The 21,334-nt window shown below is 48.1% G+C and overlaps 1 protein-coding gene across 4 annotated transcripts in view; it reads left to right on the top strand.

Annotated features, from left to right (window-relative positions):
• The window catches only part of CHD8 (chromodomain helicase DNA binding protein 8), a 66,438-nt gene that overhangs the window by 5,685 nt on the left and 39,419 nt on the right, over nt 1-21,334 (top strand). For all 4 annotated transcript variants that reach the window (XM_080978809.1, XM_080978806.1, XM_080978807.1 and 1 more), the window contains 7 exons: nt 12,012-12,910; nt 13,571-13,951; nt 16,513-16,889; nt 16,988-17,102; nt 18,438-18,632; nt 18,987-19,055; nt 20,974-21,029. In XM_080978809.1, coding sequence (XP_080834935.1) covers nt 12,149-12,910; nt 13,571-13,951; nt 16,513-16,889; nt 16,988-17,102; nt 18,438-18,632; nt 18,987-19,055; nt 20,974-21,029 — 1,955 coding nt within the window. In that variant the 5' untranslated portion in view covers nt 12,012-12,148. The remainder of the gene's footprint in view (nt 1-12,011; nt 12,911-13,570; nt 13,952-16,512; nt 16,890-16,987; nt 17,103-18,437; nt 18,633-18,986; nt 19,056-20,973; nt 21,030-21,334) is intronic.

The raw sequence follows: 21,334 nt of genomic DNA, 5'->3' as shown, positions 1-21,334 counted from the left end.
TAATTGGAGACAGGGTCACCGATGAGCTCTTTTGTGCTGTTCCCTGATAGGTAGCATGTAGTTTTGCAGGAGGGTCGCTGAGCTAGCTTTCTGTCTCTCTTCACAGTGATCCGTCAGCAAGGTAGTTCTTGGGAGCACAGTGCAGTAAACTCCATCACATTGCGATCAACGTACTTAGAATAAAGTATTTTACATGGGTAAAATAGGTGTCATTTTGTGTCACACTGCTGGCAGGAAATCTTCAGAATTGGTCTTCCTTCAGATATAAAGTTACACACCCACTGACACATATATACTTTTTCTTGACTTAAATATATATATTAACACAAGCATTATATGTCCAAATAGATAGCCAAACAAGCTTTGCATTTGTAAGACACATGGCTAAGCATCGAAAGGGCAGTAAATAGTGGATGATGGGTTCTTTATTTTCCTAGCCTTGTGTAAGTGGCAACTACAAGGGCTCACGGGATCCACTTTCATTGTCCATCTGTTCATCCTTGCACTGCAGGAATATCGCTTAAAAGTCCATGAACTTCTGCACATACCAAGGATTTTGCCAAAACAAAGTTAATGCCAACAGTAATTTCTGACAAGAAATTTTGGGTGCATGGCAAAATCTCTGGCCCACCCTAGTGGGACTTAAGTTTTCTGCACATTTGGTAAACTGCCAATCCCCCCCCCCCCCCCGGGAGCCCTCTGCAAATAGGTAGCTTGCGGGGGTGGGTCTCATATAATGGCTGCTTGAAGGAAATATGCTGGCTCACGGCAGCCCCTTAATACTAATATTAGCGGCATCAATCTTTGCTAAATAGCCTAAAATGGGAAGCAGCGATTTAAAATGTTGGTGGAGAGAGAATGGGGAACACAATTGCCTTCAAAATGCTAGAGTAATTTTTAAAGTAGGGTTTTGTTCTTGCATACGTGTGTGAGTAGAGCTGTAGATGTCTTTCATTGTTTGTCCCCTTTGCTTCTCCAAAGCAGGGAAAGAAATGAGGCCAGTCCCAGTCTTCCTTTTTAGGTTCAGGGGCAAAGATGCTGATGTAGCAATATAGAGCAAATTGAGGTGGGGGGAGGCGACTTGCGTCAATGTTTGCTGGTGGTAGGAATGAAAGGAACAAGCTGAAGTTTTTAAAACGGAGAAGAAAGTGAATGAGGGGCATCTGTGTGTTGCATTCTGAGCTGCGATCCGACTTCAGAGCCGTTTCCCTTCCTCTTAGAGAAGTGATACACTTCCTGTGTGGGATTGTAGCCTGGCATAACTACCACGCCTGGTTTTGCAGAATTTCACACGGGATTAGAATCCTAGTTTGCATCCTCCGCTCAGCAGGCATGCCTTGTAACCCAAGGATTGTTTTCAAGGTCATCCAATTCCTCCCTCCCCCCCATCCTCTCTTTGAGATTAAGATGGAATGAAACACACCCACTCCCCTCGCTTCCGTTGCCTGCTCTCTTTATCCCACCGCACAGAGTTGATTCGGAAAGTTGATGAAAATGGATTAGGAAATGATTCACGTCCTGCATGTGCCTGGTCCGCATGCAAGCACTGGACCCGTCGGAATCTAGAATTAATCTGCATCTTCTATCCTGCTTCAATGAAGTTGCAGTGGTTTCAGGCCACGTTCTGAAGGATTCGTGTCCCGTGACCTGGTGATAGCCAAGTGTCAAAGGAAACTGAGCTTTGAACTGGATTTGGCTAATCACCAAGTGAGTTCAAACCGCTGGACCATCAAGGCTGCTCAGTGTCTGCTGGCAGTGGCCAGTGAGATGCCTCCGGGAGGTTCAGGAGCAGGGCATGATGGGAATATCCATCCCCTCCTGCTAATCCTCAGCATCTGGTGATCAGAGCTTTTGAAACATTGACGTTTTAATGGCTATTGTGGCTAGTAGGCCAGATTCCAGAAGACAAGTTGTGTTTTAGTCTGCCACAAGGCAGACAGCTCTCTGTCTCTCCTTAAGGGGAACGGGCCTAATCCAGTTGACACTAGGCACCTTTTAAGTTCATTGATTTAAGTGGGAAAAAACTAATTAACAACTCTATATGCAGTCTCATGCCGGAATAAGCCACTTTCTCCCCAATCAGAGGTGCATTTTAAAGTGCTTTAACTTTAGACAGTCTTACCTGGTGGCACTGGTAATGCATATTATCACTGTTCACAAGTTACATTTTCATCACAGATTTAACCAGAACGTGTCCAGGTACTGAGGGAGAAAATACGGACACATGCCTTTCCCAGATCCTTTGACTTATGCGACTCTGTGACTAAAAGTGAATTTATCCCACAGGTATCTTTCTAGCTGTGTTCCTCTAGTGCAGCCACGTCCAACTCCTTAGAGGCCGCAATGTACTCCCAGCATAAAGCAACTGGCAGTGATCTACCCATCTTTCTTTTTTTATTTTGAGGGGGTGGTATGCAAGCCAACAAGCAGGGGGGTGGCTCCAAACATATTTATTTAGTAAGATTTGTGTACCACTTACCGGTAATTAAAAAACCCCTCATAAGCGGTTTACATAAAACGTTATAAAATGCTTGTTTGTTTATTTATATTTTCAATTTATTTTTCCACCAAAAATAAATAAATAAAACTTTACAGATTTTGACGTAGACCATAAATTTCTTTATCCATTGACTTCCCGTCCCCGCCATGCTTTCCATATTTACCCTTAAATGCTGCAGATTTCATGTATAACATCTAATACTTCCATTTTAACCTGTTTATCTTAATAATTGATGCCGATGCTCATATTTCAAATCCTGCTCACGTTATAAAATGCTTGCTTAAAATAGGCAGAATAAAATTATGAATATAGATAAAAATCAACAGATTTTGAAAACAAATGTACATGATAAAATTTACAAGTCTCGGTGAGCTTACCTAACAAAAAAAAAACCCCGTGTGAACAGGCATCAAAAATACTACAGATAACTCTCACCTTAGGCTTATTTAACTTACTAGATTGCAGCTTTGAGCAGGGGGAGGAAATAAGTAAATGTCTATTTATTTATTAACACCCATGCATGCATGTATTGGATCAGGTAAGGCTTGGGGAAGGTGGTACTAGGGCTCTGGTAGCATCCCAGGGTCTTCAAAGGCAGAGTAAGCCAGCCGGGGAAGGAGGCGTGAGGGCTGTGGCAGGGTCCTAGAGTCCTCCTTTCCACAGCCAGGCAAGCTCTTACAGGACTTTGGGAAGAAGGATTAAGGGCTCTAGGACCCTGCGGGAGACCTTGCACCTCCTTCAAGGCGGGAAGGATCTGGGAAGTTGCCTGAGCCCTTGCACCACCTTCCCAAAGTTGGGTAGGTTGGGGCCCAACGATATCTGATAGACCCCAGATTAGCCACCCCAATATAGAACACCGTTAGATCGTTCACAGCATTTTGTCACTACTATATCTGTAATCCTGACAATATCCCTGCAAGGTAGGCCAGTTGTGGTTGCACCTTGCAAAAGTTGCTAGGCTAAGAAAACAGCTGAAAGCTGTCGGATAAGTTTGTTGCTGAGGTGCTACTTGAAATATGGGACTCCCTGACTCCTTATTATTGCTGCTCTGAACTTGAAATGGAAATCCAGCATTTTCCTGGGCCGTAAGCCTCATGGTATCAACCACAGAGTGGTTAAAGCAAAGCTTGAACGTAACTTCCAGCTGTCTTGTAACTGCCAAATTCAACCTTGAGTTACCTGGGATGTTTCCAGGTTGTGAAGGCGTAACTAAAACTTGTGTGTGTCGTTCGCCATTTACATGCTGCTTTTCACCATTAAAAAATGTTCTCCTTACAGCAGCTTACCAAGCAGCAAGAACCACCCAGTAATAAAAACCATAAGAACATAAGAAGGCGAGGTGTGCTGGATCAGGCCAAAGACCTGGTTGTGATGCCAGCATGTGACATTAAGAGATGTAGTCCTTAGTTTAGTCTCATCATACCTGACCATTGAGTATGCTGATTGGGGCTGGCAAGAATTAAAGAGTCCAGTAAGAGTGACATCTACGTTGCACATTTAAAACACTTAAAACACCTCAAAAGAAGAAACTGTAGTTTGCCGTACACTGAGCTTCAATTCCCAGCACCCTTAACTAACTGCAGTTCCCAGGATTCTTTGGGAAGAAGCCCTGACTGTTGAAGTGCTATGAGATTGCTTTAAAGTCATGGTCTAGACTCTTTAATTCCTATTAGCCCAAGTCAGCATCGCCAACGCTCAAGGATGATGGGAGTTGTAGTCTACCAACATCTGCAGGGCCACAGGTTTCCCATTTCTGTTTTAGGGCTTTGGCGATTGAACTGTGCTTGGAAACCAGGGGACGTGAAATTAAATTTGGGGTGGAGTGATCAGAAATCGTTCCAAGCTGCCACTGCATTTGGGATGCCTAGATTGTTGCTTCAGTGCATTGAGAACCTAGTTTGAAGGTTCTCTCTCTTTGAAGAGAGACTACTTGGTGGGTGTTTGCAGATGAGATATATCCTCATGGTTTGGAAAGGATTTGCGTGGTGTGCGTTGCGAAGCTCCCATTGTGCAGGAAGCTTCCTTGCTTGCTGGAGATGTGCTGTTTGGTTAACTTTATCTGTGAATAGAACTTGCTCGTTCATGTGAACTGTAGATATAAGGGAGACTACCTATTTGGGACCGAGTTTTTTTATATCTATCTAGGGGAGGGGATTGACTTGCAGAACTCTGTGACATAGATTCTGGACCTGGTCAGTGTTTTGAGGCATCCAGATGTTTGCATTGTGTGTGTTTCTTTGGCAAGGAGTGTGATCTGAATTGAGCAAGTCATGTGAATTTATGTAGTGGGGGAGCAATAAATGTCCTCATCTCCCCAGCCCTATATCATCACATCTCCCTCATGTGAGCCAAATCCAAGCCGCCTACAAAATATATGATTTTTTTTTAATGCTGGTGTTAATGTTACAATATATTTAGGAGGGGGAAAATGCATGTACTTGAACAAACAATATATCCAAAGGTGAAAAGGGAAGGGGAGGGCTCCTCTTGCGGCAAATGCCCCAGTAGGATCCTACCCTTCCCCCTCTGTTGTGGGGCAAAGTGTTTGGCATCCATACATGTGTATGAGCACTGTTTTGGGGAGTGTTGAAGGAGTAGTTTTTAATTCGTAGACTGATACGGGTGGTAGTTTTTCATCTTTCAGTTGAATTGGCCAAGAGAGTCCCCAATTAAATGGAGAAAAGTTACGGAGGGGAGTGTTTTTAATAAAAACGCTTAATGAAACTGCGGATAGAGTTATTGTCTCTTTTCCGACAGGGAGGGAGGAAGGATTCTTCTTAGGTGATGTCTTTGGCTTGTATGCATCATCGGTTGTAGACTTTCGGTTGTAGACTTGTGTTTTTTTAAAAAAAAGTAAGTTTCTTGCTTCAGAATGGTTGCCTTTACTGATAAAGCAAAATTTGAGAGATCAATCAGCCGCTCATACAAGTGACCGGTTAAAATTATTTTAATTACTTTTTGAACCCTTGAAACAGTACACATAATGCATGCAATGCACCCAAGTGGATGGAGAATTATTATTATTATTATTATTATTTTAAACCGCTGAATAATCACAGTGCACGTAAGTACTGGTGTGGTGGGGCTCCCCACCTTCGAAAATGGATACCCCAGCGGTTTGGGGTAGGAGAGGAAGCAGCCAGGATAAATGCACCTATGTATGTATGCACAGGCCTATGATAGGTGTTTGAGTGTATATGCATGCACATAGAAATTGGGGGGGGGGGCGAGGTGTCTTTTTTGTGCCATTTGTTTGTGCATTATATCAAAATGCTCCGCTGAGCCGATGGGATGTATTTCTGCCCCTCCACAGACACACATGAGATGCAGGGATGCAAATGAGCAGTGACAGGGGAGGGGGGCAGCCCCTCTTTCTCTCTGCAGTGAAGCAGAGGAAAGAAGCTAGCTGGCACTCTGTGTCTGGCTAGCTGAAAGGGGGGGGAGCTGAAGGGGGGAGTGGGAAAAGAGAGCGCGGCTGGGCCTGGCTCCCCCTCCCTCCCTGCACACGGAAGGAAGGAGATGCCGGAGGTTTGGAGGAGGAGCTGTTGCCGCTGCTCTGGGGCTGGGTAGGATCTGGGATCGGATGGGGAGACCTTGGGGGTGGAGGGGGAAAGGCAGCTTCCAGCGAGGAGGGGGGGAGGGGAGGCGGTTTGTGGGTAGCAGGAGGTAAGCGGGGTGGGGTGGCTTGGGGACTGCGATGAAACTGGAGACAGCAGGGAGGCGGGGTGGGGGGTTGGGGAGGACTGGGGCTTTCAGGTTTGGGGGTTAAGGTGGAAGGAGGCGAAGGAAGGAGGGAGCTGGCATTCGGATGAGGAGGTAAAGAGGGGGGGGCACGATGTGGAGCTTGTAAGGGGAGGGGTGGCTTGGCTGCCGGGCGGAAGGAACACCAGGGCTGCAGAAAAATGGTGGGTTCAAGAGGTGCCGGGGTTCACGGCTGGGGGTGGGTTTGGGTTTAGGCAGGGAGGCTATGTAGGGAGCTCCGTGGGGATGGAAGAGGGTGGGGGGAGGCATGCCGGGTTGCAGCGTGCAGAGAATGGGGTGCATTAGGGGGCTGGGAAGGCAGAGGTGTGCAGACAGGCGGAGGGCAAGGCTTTGGGGGAGGAAGGATTAGCCCAGGCTGGGTGGAGGGGAGGATGTTGGGGCAGGTGGGTGCAAATGGATGGAGGAGAAACAACCGCCAGGTGGGCTGGAGGGAGAAGAAGGAGCCCTGGTGTGAGGCTGGTGGGGGGGAGAAGGAAGTGTTGGGAGACCAGGGGATTCAGTTCAGAGGTGTGCAGGGGTCCAAAATTGGGTTTGTTGGCAGATGCAAAGTGATGGGAGAAAGCCCTTGAAATAACTTAGAGGGGTGTGAGCAGGATAGGAAGTGGGGTACAAGGATGCTCCCCCCAAGAAAAAGGGTGTGCCGGGGGGGAAAGGGGATGGATGTTGTTTTAGTGGGGGCTGTTTAAATCAGTAAAACAGCCAAGGAAAGCAGGGGGAGTGGAAATTCATAGTTTCAAGTTAAAAGGCCCACTTGTTCTGTTTTGTTTTTTCTCTTGAGGCTGTTTTTGGTCCAGGTGTCTTGACTGGAAGGGTCAGGGGTGGTTGCTGCTGGACTAGAACTCCCTTCACCCTGACTCTGATGGGAGCTGGAGTCTGTCAGCATCTAGAGGGCCAGAGTTTAGCTACACCTGACCTAGGGCATGAACAAGGGAACACAGAAAAGAGTACTTCCTCCTGACAATGACTTGCTAACTTTTAGGTGTTGTGCATCCTCAGATTTCCTTCTTGCCTTTCTCCCCACCCCCTTACAAGACCTCTTCTTTGGTTTTTTGATAATACGCAAATTAAATTAAATTAGCTCATTGGTCGGTTGATAGGCAGAAGATACACCTTAGCCGACTGGTCAATTGACATTCCTATCTTTTAGAGCAGGATCTCAAACTGTGTCTCTCCAAAGGTGGTCAGTCTCCAGGCTCCCATCAGCCTCAGCAGGCATGGCTGATTCTCAGGGTTCATGGAGGTTTTCCCACCTCTGGAGGGCACTATGGCACCCACCTGTGTTGAAGGGCACCCATAGGTGATGTGGTCTCTGTCTGGATTTTCCAGGACAAGCAACTCTTGTGTCCTTGGAATTAAGGAGTAAGGTGAAAAGATTCCAAAATTGCAGAGAATCTAACAAGCACCTGTACAATGCATTCTGGCTAATTAAAAATAAAACAAAACCCAACCCTACTGGTTAAAGATCGGATATGCAGAAACACATTTTGGCTTTGAGTTTAACCCTGGAATAGCCTGCTATGCACAGAAGCAACCACAACTTCTTTGCTTTATTTTTGCATCCTCCTCCTCCTCACCAGAAATTGTGCCACTAGCGGACCATCATCCACCAGTTGCTTCAGATGCAATTTTTAAGGAGGCATCTCATTTTGCCAGGCCCATAAGATGGGGCCCTGTTGTTGCTAAATTTTTATTTCTATAATCCTGTTTTAATGAAACTCTTATTTGGGCTTTTTTTTAAAAAAAAAAAAAAGTTTTATTGTGTTTGTTTATTTAATTTCTATACCGCCCTTCATCCAAGTATCACAGGACAGTTTGGAATATACCTTAATGTTGCGTTTTTTTGCATCTGGCTTAGGGATTTTTAGAATAGATGGTGCTTTTTGGCAATCCTTGTAAGGGAAAATCTGTAGATAATATTTCCCTGGAAGTAGTTATGTTTCTGCAGCTGTCGTCAGGCTCATCCACACTTGTTCTAAGAGCAGGAACACATTCTCTCCATAAGGAGGATGGTGCAAAGCTGACTCAAAGTCCTGTTCTCATTTCCCTGGAGGGGGTGTGGTTACTTTGGCAAGAGGTATAGACATCCCTGGAGAGACAAATTTCTCCTCCACTAACTGTTCGGGGTAGAGAGTGCATTGTTGCTAACTATTAATAATGATTTTAAGAGAAGAACCTGTTAATTGTCCTTCCTCACACAATCTTTTCTCCTGGGACCCATTCATATGTCAGAAATAACATAAGCATGGTTTTGGGGGTGGGGGAATTGCTGGGCTTTGCACTTTAGAACATACAGTGGTACCTCTGGTTATGAATGGAATCTGGTCTGGAGGTCCATTTATAACCGGAAATTGCTCATAACATGAGGCGTGCTTTTGCTAATGGTGTGTCCCGCTGCGCGCACGCGCTTCTGGCATGTAATTTCCATTTGCATCCTGGGTCAAAGTTCACAACCAGGATCAGCTACTTCCAGGTTAGCGGACCTCACAACCTGGAGCGTGCGCAACCAGAGGCGTTCGCAACAAGAGGTACCACTGTACATTTATTTAACAACATTTATATACCACTTGATTGCAGTAAAACCTTTAAAGCTTTTTGCAAGAAATATTAAAACCACCACTGAAAGTTTAAAACCAATTAACATTGTCAGTAAACTAGAAAAAGATCAGAACCCATTGACATTCACACATCCAGATAGGTTTGCATAAATGAAAAAGTTTTTCAGCGGGTGCCAAAAAGAGTTCAGCAAAGGCATTTTGCCTGATGTCCACAGGTGGGGAGTTCCAAAGTTCAGGTGCTGCCACACAAAAAGATCAATTTCTTACAACTGCAGAAGAGTGGCACCTGTAGCAGTGCTAATTTTGCAGATGGATGTGGCAGAGAGGGCACATGGGGGGGGGGCCCAGGGCTTGCATTTTTCCAATGCCTTCCCTTGTAAAAGAATTCTCTGCATATGAAAAGATATAATGGACTGTTGGGAGACTGTGAGACCTTTGGTTCCTAGACCTGCTAGCAATTTTTCCATGCTTCACTTTGTTATTCTGGGAGAACACTTACAGAAGAGTATGCTTTGGTTTTTACAAACGACAAGGACAGCTGAGAAAATTATTTAATTATTTGATATAATAACAACAACAACAACAACAACAATAAGAAATTGCTTTATATTGAGTAAAAAAATTGGTTCCTATAGCTCAGCACTGTTTCCACTGACTGGCAGCTCTGCAATGTTTCAAAGAGGCTGCAGATTGGACCTGCTGCACCAATGAGCTACACCTTTTCCCCTAAGGGCACTCTAGGCAGCGCTTTCTATCCTGGAAGACATTATTCCAAAACTCTTCTCTGCCCTTCTTTGCGCTTGGATGCTTGAAACGAATTCTTTATTTCTGTTCTGTGTTGGGTGATTCGTTATTATTTTTGAAAAATCGTGTGTCGCATATTCTCAGTGCAAATTAGGCAGGGTGAACATGGCTCTGTTTGGAGGGCATCGTGTTGACGTGTAGCCCTGAAAGCCTTCAGGTGACTGCTAAATGACGACACTTGCTGTAGATTTCCAAGCCTTTCTGGGTTTGGTGATCCCAAACGAGAAGCCGCTACATAAACTGAGTAACTGACCCCCCCCCATCTACTCTAGGAAACTGGAGGTCGTAGCTCTATGGTGGAGCACATCATTTGAATGCAGAAGATCCATGGGTCAATCTGGTATCTCCAGACTAATGATATGGACTCAGCTGCTACTTCTGTGGGCTAAACCAGGGATGGGGAGCCTGTGGTCCTCCATATGTTCTTGGAACTCCCAACTTCTATTGACCAGTGTCCAAGGAGTTATAGCTCAGCATCATCTGGTGGGCCACAGGTTCCACAACCCTGCCCTAGGGAGTCACTGCCAGAAGTGGGCCCGATGGACCAAAGCTCTTGAGTCCTTTTTGTGTAAGCACTTCCTATGGTACTCTTCTTTCTGAAGAATTTCCTTCACTGTTCTCAGCAATGGGTTGTTAGTTTCTCTAGTTAGATCAGTGCTGGGAAACTAGTGGTCCTGTAGATGCAGCTCCCATTGCTCCTCACCGTTGACCATGTTGGCTGGGACTGATGGCTGTTTGAGTTCAGCAACGCCTGGGGGGCCACAGGTCCCTTGTCTATGGCTTAGATCAGGGGTCAGCAAACTTAACTGCACATCAGGCCAGTGTCTCTAGCGCCAATCGCATGGAGGGCTGTGGAGTGTGTGCCCATACGCATGTGCACACGCTATTTCCGGTGCACTTCCGGGTCGGAGGAGCACCAGAAATAGCTTGTGCTCATGTGCACGGGCCTCCTCCCACCCGGATGTGCACCGGAAACAACGCTTGCGCATGCGCACAAGCTATTTCCAGTGCTCCTCCGACCCGGAAGTGGGCAGCTGCGCACCACCGGTAAGAACGGGCGGCGGGGGTTGCCGGAGGCCAGATAAATGAGTCCCCTTAGTTTGGGAACCCCGGCTTAGATCCTTACGCAGGTTCTCCACCATTTTAAATGTTCAGGCTTGTCTCCCAACTAAGTCCAACTCAGAGGAGACCCAATGAAATGAATGAATTTAAGTTGGTCATATCTATTAACTTCAGTAGGACTAGCATTGGAGCCAATATGCTTAATTTGAGCTGTTGGCTCATTTACACGTGCTCCCAATGTTGCCGCTTGATGCCTCAATCTTTACCAGATAAAGAGCCCAGATATGCTCTAGCAAACATGAGTGGGTGGTAATGGAATGCCTTGAAGATGGTGCCTGTTGATAGACAGGAGAAGCCATTGAGTTGTGCATCAGATGATTGAAAGTCTGTAGCCGCCTTTTGGGGGTCTGTTATTTGAATTGGAAACGGCCATTCTCCTGTGTTCCTTAAATCTTCTGTATATCTTATTAAAAAGTAGTTCCAAGTAAATGGGAATATCGGAAGCTACCTTATGCCAACTGCTAGCTATATTCTGCCTCCCTTGTTAGAGGCAGCAATGTTCTGAAGACCAGTTGCTGGAAAGCACAGAAGGGGAGAGTGATGTTGTGTTTTTGAACTCAGGTCCTGCTTGCAGGCTTCCCATTGGCGTATCTGCTTGGTCACTGTGAGAACAGGATGCTGGGCTAGACGGGCTGTTGGCCTGACTCAACAGGCTCTTCTGTTCCCACTTCTAGCCCAATATTGTGACCACGGACTGGCACTGGCTTTCTGGGGCTTCAAACAGGGGCCTTCCTACTGGGAGATAGCAGAAATTGAACATGAGACCTTTTGCATGTAAAGCAGGGGGCCATACCATTGAGCATTTGAGCCCTGGGATTCTAGAAGGTCATTGTTTGTTGCACAGGATATTCCTAAGGAGGGCAATGCACAGACGCGGCCCATGCAAACGCTTGGCTTATCTCCTCTCTCTGCATGCCTGGTGGTTTTAAGAGTTGGATTTTCCTGGTTTTTTGCTCCTTTCTAAATGAATTAACCAGATACTTCCAGTTCCTATGAATTTTCGAACTTGGAAGAGGAGATGGGAAGAGCGATTGGGGGGCATAGAGAGGTGTGTGCTTCTACTGATGGGTGCTACTGAAATGTAATCTTATAGAGCTGTTGTGTGTTTAATTTGTGGTGGGGGGGGAGAGAGAGAACAAAGCAGAGAGGTTCTGGGACTGGAACAGGTGTAAAAAGCTGTATTTTGTTAGTGGCCTTTGGGCATTCTAGGATATTGAAATCTGCTGTGTTGCTTCTTACTTAAAGCCCTACACTTTCCTCCTTTCCAGCCAGCTCTAGACCGCCTTCTTCTTGCTTCATGAGGCTCAACCCCACCTGATTGTGACCCTTGAACCGCTGCAGTTGGGGAGGGGCCCCTCTGGACAGCCCCCTCCCTCAGCCAGCAGCTGAACCTCTCTCTTCTGCCATGGCTGACCCCATAATGGACCTCTTCGATGACCCCAACCTCTTCGGCCTGGACTCATTGACGGATGAGAGCTTCAGCCAGGGGCCCCCAGACCCCATTGAGGAGGCCCTGGGGCTGCCAGGCGGTGCCTTGGACTCCCTGGCAGGGGGCGCCAAAGAACAGCCTGCCCCTGCACAGCCTGAGCCTCCCCAGCCGCAGGCCCTGCCCCTCTCGGACGCGCAGCCCGAGGCTGTGCCTGAACTGCCGCAGCAGGATCAGCCGGGGCTCCTGCAGGCCCCCCAGGACCAGGAAGTCCTCAGCCAGGGCAACCCCTTCATGGGCGTCTCCTCTGCCACCACCACGACAGTTGCAGTGCCGTCTTCATCTGCCGGAGGGCAGCAAGGCGCCACTGTCACAGCGGCCCCACCTGCTGCCCCAAAGATTGTCATCTTGAAGGCACCAGCAGGCAGCTCGGTGACGGGGGCCCACGTGGCCCAGATCCAAGCCCAGCCCATCGGGGCCGCCAACGGGGGCAAAGTGACCTTCGCCAAGGTGCTGACAGGCACCCCACTGCGGCCGGGGGTCTCCATCGTCTCGGGCAACGCGGTGCTGGCCACCAAAGTGTCCCCTGGAGCGGGGGCCCCAGCCACACTCCACCGCCTGGTGCAGCCTGGCCGGCCCGTCAAGCAGCTGGTGCTCCAGCCCATCAAGAGCCAGCCGGGGGGCAGCACTGGAGCCACACCCCTCAAGCCTGCCGTCACTCTGACCTCTACTCCAGCGCAGGTGAGCAAGCAGAAAGCGATCGGGTGTGTTGGGGCGGCCAGCTTGGGTGGGATACTGATCCAGGCAGCATGGCGCGGTTAGACTTGGACCTGGGAGACCCGGGTTTGAGTCCCTACTCGGCCACGAAGCCCCCTGGGTGACCTTGGGTCAGTTCCCACCTCTCATCTTAACCCGGTGTTTCTCAAACTCTGGCCTCCAGCTGTTGTTGGACTACAACTCCCATCATCCCTAGCTAGCAGGACCAGTGTTCACGGATAATGGGAATTGTAGTCCAACAACAGAGGGAACTGCTACCCTTGAGAGAGGTTCCCCTGAGAGAGGAGCTGTTTAAACAGCATCGCACAATATTTACCAATGATGGAACAATACAAGGCAGCTCCTTTATATCCTTCTTCTGGCTCACTAGCTCTCAGGCTAGGGGGTCACTAGAAATTCAGGAGCCTCTAGGCCAGGTGTGGGGAACATAGGAATCTGCCTTATACTGAGAATCGAACAGTCGGTCCATCTAGTGGGGAGGGCTGATTCTTTCCGTTTTCGTGTATATAAGAATCTCGCCACTGTAATGGTATATCGGAGTAACCTTCCTTAATGGGAGTTTCTTAATGTATTAGGTGCTGAGATTTTTTTTATGGCTCTTGGATCCCCCTTTCTTCCCTACAGGGAGAGTCGAAACGCATCACCTTGGTCCTCCAGCAGCCCCCGGCGGGTGGAGGCGCCCCAGGGCAGCGCCACGTGGTTCTGGGCAGCCTGCCGGGCAAGATTGTGCTCCAGGGCAACCAGTTGGCGGCCCTGAGCCAGGCCAAGGGCGCGCCAGGGCAGCCAGCCAAGGTGGTCACCATCCAGCTCCAAGTTCAGCAGCCCGGACAGCAGCAACTTGGCGGCCAGCCTGGGACCCAGAAGATCCAGCTTCTGCAGCAGCCCCCACCCACCTCCTCCGGCCAGCAAGGGACGTTGGGTGTGTCCTCCGTACAGCAAGCCCAGGTGGTGAGCGGTTCGGGGCAGAGAGTGACAGTTCCCCTCAAAGTCGTGTTGCAGCCGCAGGTAAGGGCAGCGCTTCTGCCACGCTCAGTCTGCTTTGGGGGTGTCTTGGTATACGACAGCTATAGAGCGCCTAGTGAAAATCATGATGGGGGGTGCAGGGGCCTCAATTCCCTTGGGAGTGCTGGGGTATGGAGCTCTGGTCATGTTAGCAGAGCCACAATCCAACTCCCTGGGAATCTCTGCCTCAGCTTGGAAAAAAAAGGAAGAGGCAGTTTTCTAGCTCTCATGATAGTTTTGGAAATGTGTGGACAATGTTTGCAGAGATCTCCAAATCCAGAGCGTTAACTGAATGAGACATTATTTGTCGCAGCTAGGCCTTTCTTCTGCCCTGGCTGCAACAAAGCATGTCTCTCTTGCATTGATCTTGACAGCCACAGCAGGCACTGAAACCTAACAGTTTGATCTCACCGCCAAAGGTTGTACCCCTCCATTGTCCCCAGAGACAGACGGATGCCACTAACTGAGTGAGGGGCCACTGCATTCTGGTGAACAGCAAAACCAGAATAAACTGCAGGCAGCGACAAAATTGCGGGGAAAACGCTGTTGCAGTTTTGCAATTCATACGTGATGCGGAACTGAACATGGACTTGTTTTGTGTGGAAATGGGATTCCCTGCCTGCCAGATTGTAGTTGCTTTAGCACGGAAATCATGAGTGATAAATCATGGAAACAACAGAAGCAGGAAGATAAGGGAAAGTGATTGTAGATAGTGTTTACCCCTGACATTAAAAAAAAAAAAAACCACCTAGGTTTTCTTTTAAATTTTTTTTAGAAAACTGGTACACACCAAACCTGCTATTTGCCTCCAAAAGCCTTTGGGGCATAAGTGTGTTCAGTTTTTAAATTAATAATTTTTAAAGTGCTGGAGTGTGTCTCAATGAAATTTTCGTTGGCTACCTTTACTCTCAACTTTTTTTATTGTGCTGTATTTTTTTTAAAGAATGTTTTTTGTTAAGCCACCTTGAGCTCTGCTGTGGGGGATATGGAGACACAATATTCCAGTTTTGGTCTGACCAATGCAGTCTAAAGCAGCACTATGACTTCCTTTGATGCCACCTAGAATAGCGTTAGCTTTTTTTGCTGCTGCATCACCCTGTTGACTCCTGTTAAGCTTGTGGTCTATTACGACCCCTAGATCCTTTTCACCTGTACTACTGGCAAGCCAGGTGTCCTCCATCCTATATTTGCGCATCTGGTTATTCATGCCTAAGTGTGGAACCTTACATTTGTCCCTGTTGAAATTCATTTTGTTAGCTTGGGCCCATTTCTCCAATCTGTTAAGGTCGTATTGAATCCTGTTTTCCGTATGCTGCCGAAATCCACTTAGCTACTGATGGGTGAAAAACCTAAGGAGCTCCAGATGTTTTTAGACTTCAACTCCCATCAGTCCCAGTCAGCAAAGGAATTGCTGAGGGATGATGGGACTTGTAGTAGTAACTGATAGTTATTAATTTTTCTACTCCACCCACCTGACATGGGTTGCTCCAGCCACTCTGGGCAGCTTCCAACAGAATATACCAAAACACAGCAGAGCATCTGACTTTAAAAGTTTCCTGAGACAGGGCTGCCGTCAGGTGTCTACGAAAGGTTGTATTGTATACAGTGGCAGCTCACTTTACAAACTTAATCTGTTTTGGAAGTCCATTCTTAAACCAAAATCATTCTTAAACTGAGGCGCGCTTTCCCTAATGAGGCCTCCTGCTGCTGATGCCCTTCCACCGTTCGGGTTCCGTTCTTAAAAGGTAAAGGTAAAGGTACCTCTGCCCGTACGGGCCAGTCGTGTCCGACTCTGGAGTTGCGCGCCCATCTCGCTTAAGAGGCCAGGGGCCAGCGCTGTCCGAGGACACTTCCGGGTCACGTGGCCAGCGTGACAAAGCTGCTCTGGCGAGCCTGCACCAGCGCAGCACACGGAAACGCCGTTTACCTTCCCACTAGAAAGCGGTACCTATTTATCTACTTGCACTTAAGGGTGCTTTCGAACTGCTAGGTGGGCAGGAGCTGGGACCGAACGACGGGAGCTCACCCCGCCGCGGGGATTCGAACTGCCGATCATGCGATCGGCAAGTCCTAGGCGCTGAGGTTTTACCCACAGCGCCACCCGCGTTCCGTTCTTAGACCAAGGTAAACTTCGCAAACCGGGACACTACTTCAGTTTTGCGGAGTTCGTAAACCGAATCGTTTTTAAACAGGACTGTTCTTAAACCGAGGTACCACTGTAACGATTTACATCTTTGACATCTGACAGGAGGGCGGGTGCCACTACCGAGAAGGCCCTCTGCCTGGTTCCCTTTAACTTCACTTCTTGCAGTGAGGGAACCACCAGAAGGCCCTCGGAGCTGGACCTCAGTGTCAGGGCTGAATGATGGGAGATGCTCTTCCAGTGTTACAGGGCCAAAGGCATTATTGAATATCTGGAAGCTTGCAGGTTCCCCATCCTTATTGTAGGATATGCTGGTCCTTTGTTAGTGCAGCTTTTGCCTGGCCTTCTGTCTGGACCAGGATGCTGTTGCCTGGATGTAACGTGCACCTGTTTTTGTAACACTTCCCCACCCCGCCCGCAGGCCAGCTCATCGCAAGGCAGCTCCTCTGGGCTCTCCGTTGTGAAGGTGCTGAGCAGTAGCGAGGTGGCCGCCCTCCCCTCCTCCAGCGGGACGGCGCGGAGCAGCTCGGACGAATCCCGCAAGCTGGAGCACCAGAAGAAGCAGGAGAAGGCCAACCGGATTGTGGCGGAGGCCATCGCCCGGGCTCGGGCCCGGGGCGAGCAGAACATCCCCCGCGTGCTGAACGAGGACGAGCTTCCCAGCGTGCGCCCCGAGGAGACGGGAGAGCGCAAGCGTCGCCGGAAAGGCGGAGGCGACCGCGTCCCCAAGGAAGAGCGGCCGCGCAAGGGCAGGGGCCAGGGGGGATCGGGGAAGAGCAAAGGAAGAGGGAAGCCCAGGTGAGAAAGGCGATGGGGCAGGATCCTCCGTCCCGCCTCCCTTTCTCTCGAGAGGCGAGCCTGTTTCTCATCCATTCTCTCTCTCTCCTTCTTCGCAGCACCATCACGCCAGTCGTAGGGAAGAAGCGGAAACGGAACGCTTCCTCGGACAACTCAGACGCTGAGGTCATGCCGGCACAGTCCCCCCGCGAGGAGGAGGAGAGCACCGTTCAGGTGAGACCTGGCAGGGAGCATGTCTGAGGAAGTGATTTATTGGTGTGCATGAGGAACAGCTCTGGTTTTATTGAGGATTAGCATCCCGAGTTACTCAACATTCCCATCATGCTCCGTAATCTTTCCAGCACCCCTGCACAGGAGGCTGGCATTAATTGTTTGCAAAGTTATTGCAAAGGTCAAGTCTTCCTGGCTTGACTTCTGGATCCCCCATGCTTCTTGGGTTGAGTTGTGAGAAGGCATTGACCAATGGTAGGCCATGTGGTGCCCTTCAGATGTTGGGGACTTCAGCTCCCATCACCCCAGACTATTGATTATGCTAGCTGAGGCTCATGGGAGTTGGAGGGCACCATGTTGGTTACCCCTGGATTATACCGTACTTGCAGCATTTAAAAGGGTTTGCATAGTTGTTTCTTTATCATTCCATGTTTTTGGCTCCAAATAAGTTCAAACGCTCAACCCAGCCCTCGCCTATATGTATTACACAGAAAATTAAGGTTTGTTTTTAAATGTAGAAAGCTAGTGTGTTTTTTTAATCTGTTTAAAATCTATTATTTTAACTTCGAAAGTTTAAAACATAGTGTTTTTAATTTATCTTATTGAGAATGTTTTTGTTTTTTCATATTTGTAAACTACTTTGAGGGTTTTGTTTTTAACAATCAACCAGTGTATACATTTCATGAGATAAATCAATAAAATAAATTTGTAGCGTTCTTCCCAAGTTTCAGTAAAAAATAGTTATCACAAAGTGAATGTTTGTCTTAACCCCAGCTGCGTTCTCTCAGCTCTGGAATCTTTTGTGTTGTGAAAGCGGGGACTGTTTTGTCTTCAGCTCTCACAAACAAGGCCGTCCACAGAGCTCCATCCTCCATACAGGGGTACCTTGGTTCTCAAACTTAATCCGTTTCGGAAATCCGTTCCAAAACCAAAGTGCACTTTCCCATAGAAAGTAATGCAAAATTACTTCGATTAATCCATTCCAGACTTTTAAAAGCAACCCCTAAAACAGCAGTTTAGCATGAATTTTACTATCTAACGAGACCATTGATCCATAAAATGAAAGCAATAATCAATGTACTGCAGTCACAGAATCAATCTGTAGCTGAACTAGGTTCCATACAGTCACAAAAACAAAACCATGAAATAAATAACAAAACCAGACAGACCTCAGCTAACACTCAAAATGGAAGTGTGGCACTCTAATCAGAAGCTTAACACTCAAAACGGAGCATGTTTGACTTCCAAAAAAAGTTTGCAAACCGGAACACTTACTTCCAGGTTTGCAGTGTTTGGGATCCAAGTTGTTTGAGTACCAAGGCGTTTATTTCCCTGCAGAAGCGGCGCTCGAACCGTCAGGTGAAGCGGAAGAAATACACGGAGGACCTGGACATCAAGATCACGGACGACGAGGACGACGAGGAGCTGGATGTGACGGGGCCCGTCAAGGCCGAGCAGCCGCCAGCCCCCGAACCACCTGCTCCGGAGCCGATTCCCGAGGGGGAGACACTGCCTTCCATGCAGTTTTTTGTGGTGAGGCCTCTTGTCTGGTCCTCTCCTTCCCAGACCAGCTTCTTTTCAGAGTGGCTTAGTTGGGCTTCCCCATCCTTGCTGTGGAATAAGCTTATATACTGGTTCGTGTAGTGGAGCCCCATCAGTGACGATTAGCTGCGCTTCTTAAGTAGAGCCTCCATGTACAGAGGCAGTGTGCATCTTATCCGGTGCCAAGGGGGCAAATCAATGATGGAGGGTTGTTCCTACTTGGCAGGCTCCCCAGAGGTTTCTGGTTAACCGCTACTGGAAATAGGATGCAGGGTCAGATAGCCCATCAAGGCTGCCTTTCTCTTCCTTATTTAATTGCCTCTCTCTATCCTTTCTGTTCCAAAGGAAAACCCCAGTGAGGAAGACGCTGCTATAGTGGACAAAGTTCTATCCATGCGGGTAGTGAAGAAGGAGGTGAGAACATTTTATCTGCTACAGGGGGGTGAGAAGAGATGAGCTTCCTGCAGCATGCTAGCTCCTACCCATTTTTATTATTATTATTATTCCCCTATAGAGACTTGTTCTTCCAGCTTACACAACACCACAGCTCGCTAAGGCAATAGTGCCGCCTTTTGGCAGTATTGTTTCAAAACAGACTTGGTGTTGCCCCTTGAAGACTAGCTGCGTAGTTAACTCCATTGCGTACCCCAGTGCTTTTTTATCTGTTTATAGCAGTGGTGCTATAAATACCACTTTGTATAAACACTGTTTATAGCAGGGACGATCAGAAGGTCGGCGGTTCAAATCCCCGCGACGGGGTGAGCTCCCGTTGCTGGGTCCCTGCTCCTGCCAACCTAGCAGTTCGAAAGCACGAAGTGCAAGTAGATAAATAGGTACTGCTCCGGCGGGAAGGTAAATGGCGTTTCCGTGCACTGCTCTGGTTCACCAGAAGTGGTTTAGTCATGCTGGCCACATGACCCGGAAGCTGTCTGCGGACAAACGCTGGCTCCCTCGGCCAATAAAGCGAGATGAGCACTGCAATCCCAGAGTCGGTCATGACTGGACCTAATGGTCAGGGGTCCCTTTACCTTTACCTTATAGCAGTGGTAGAGAAGCAAATCCAGCCCTCCCTGGAGCTTGGCATCAAGTAGTTCATACTTCAGCAGACAATCTGGGAATACACGCAAAGGGCACTCGTAACGCTTCCTTTGCAGCTGCGGCTTGAAATCAAAGCAAAGACTCCTGTCGAAAGCAGGGCTCACCCTTAGCTGACCACCAGCCCTGCTTTCTGCAGGGATCAGTTCTACTTGGGGAGTGCGAAGATGTGCTGAATGCAGGGCTCACGTTCTGTAAAGCAATCGAAAGTGCAGTTATGAGGCTCCTGGTCATTCCTTTGTGGATACAACATTACCTGCCCCGCACCTGATGACCCATGGCTCAGGTGTAGCCCAGGCAAGAGAAAATGGCCTCATGGGCCAAATTAAGCCTCTGGGTTGGAGGTTCCTCATCCTTGGCTTATAGTAGAACCACTTTGAGTGATAAAGCGAAAGAACAGTATTGGGGTGGGGGAAGAGCACTCCATGGGAAATCAGGTGACAAAGCTTGAAGGAGAGGGATAATTTTGTATGTATATATTTGTATGTGAGCCCAGACGCATCAGAGGCAACATTTTGTGCATCATTTCTGTGCCGTGCGCATTTCCTTCCTTCCACCCTCCACAAAACCAGTGCCGGATTTATTTATAAGCTAAACAAGCTATAGCATAGGGCGCTGTTCTCTTGGGGCCCCCCAAAAAAAATTAAGGGGAAAAAAACTGGATGTACATTTCCAAAATATAAGATACAAACCAAATAAATAAAACCTAATACAGCAACAGTGTTTTGTGTTGTGTAGGCTCCTGTGAGGTAAGTAATGGGCCCCGCCTGCTACCCTGCTCCCTAAAATATCACTGGTTTGCTCATTTCGATATATAGGATGCCTACATTCTGCATGGATTGGTTGCATGGCAACATGTGCAAAGGGCTTTAGATATCTGTTAGGTCAGGCTTCCTCAACCTCGGCCCTCCATATGTTTTGAGACCACAATTCCCATCATTCCTGACCACTGGTCCTGCTAGCTGGGGATCATGGGAGTTGCAGGCCAAAAACATCTGGAGGGCCGAAGTTGAGGAAGCTTGTATTAGGTCCATAACTTACCATATAGCATATATTCAACACAAAAAACAGTGGCAATTTGTTGTTGACAAAGGACAGCTAGACATATAAGGGGCCCCATTACCTTCAGCATCTTAGGGCCTCATCAAACCTAAATCCGACTCTGCCACAACTATTACATCTCTGTTTCCTTTTCTTTGGCTCTCTGATTTCACTTTCCGCCCTCTCCCGTTTACAGCTTCCCACCGGACAGTTTACAGAAGCAGAAGAATTCTTCGTGAAATACAAGAACTAGTGAGTAGGACGTGGCTTCTTGTGAGGCCAGTGCTGTAGCAGCTAGAGTGATGCACTAGTATCTGGGAGATCAGGGGTCAAATCCCCGTTCTGTGTGACCTTGGGCCAATCACAGTCTCTCAGCCCAACTTCCCTCCCACTGGGATTGCGAGGATAAAGGCGATGCCTATTGTAGAGGATGATGCCCACTGGAACTACAGTTGCCTTGGTTCTCGAACTTAATCAATTCTGGGAGTTGGTTTGACTCCCGAAACCATTTGAAAACCAAGGCGCAGCTTCCAATTGCCTGCAGGAGCTTCCTGCAC

Source organism: Podarcis pityusensis (genome assembly GCF_964106645.2).
Source record: "Podarcis pityusensis genome assembly, chromosome: 13".
In the NCBI taxonomy this organism is placed as follows: domain Eukaryota; kingdom Metazoa; phylum Chordata; class Lepidosauria; order Squamata; family Lacertidae; genus Podarcis; species Podarcis pityusensis.
This window is presented reverse-complemented; position numbering and strand designations above follow the sequence as displayed.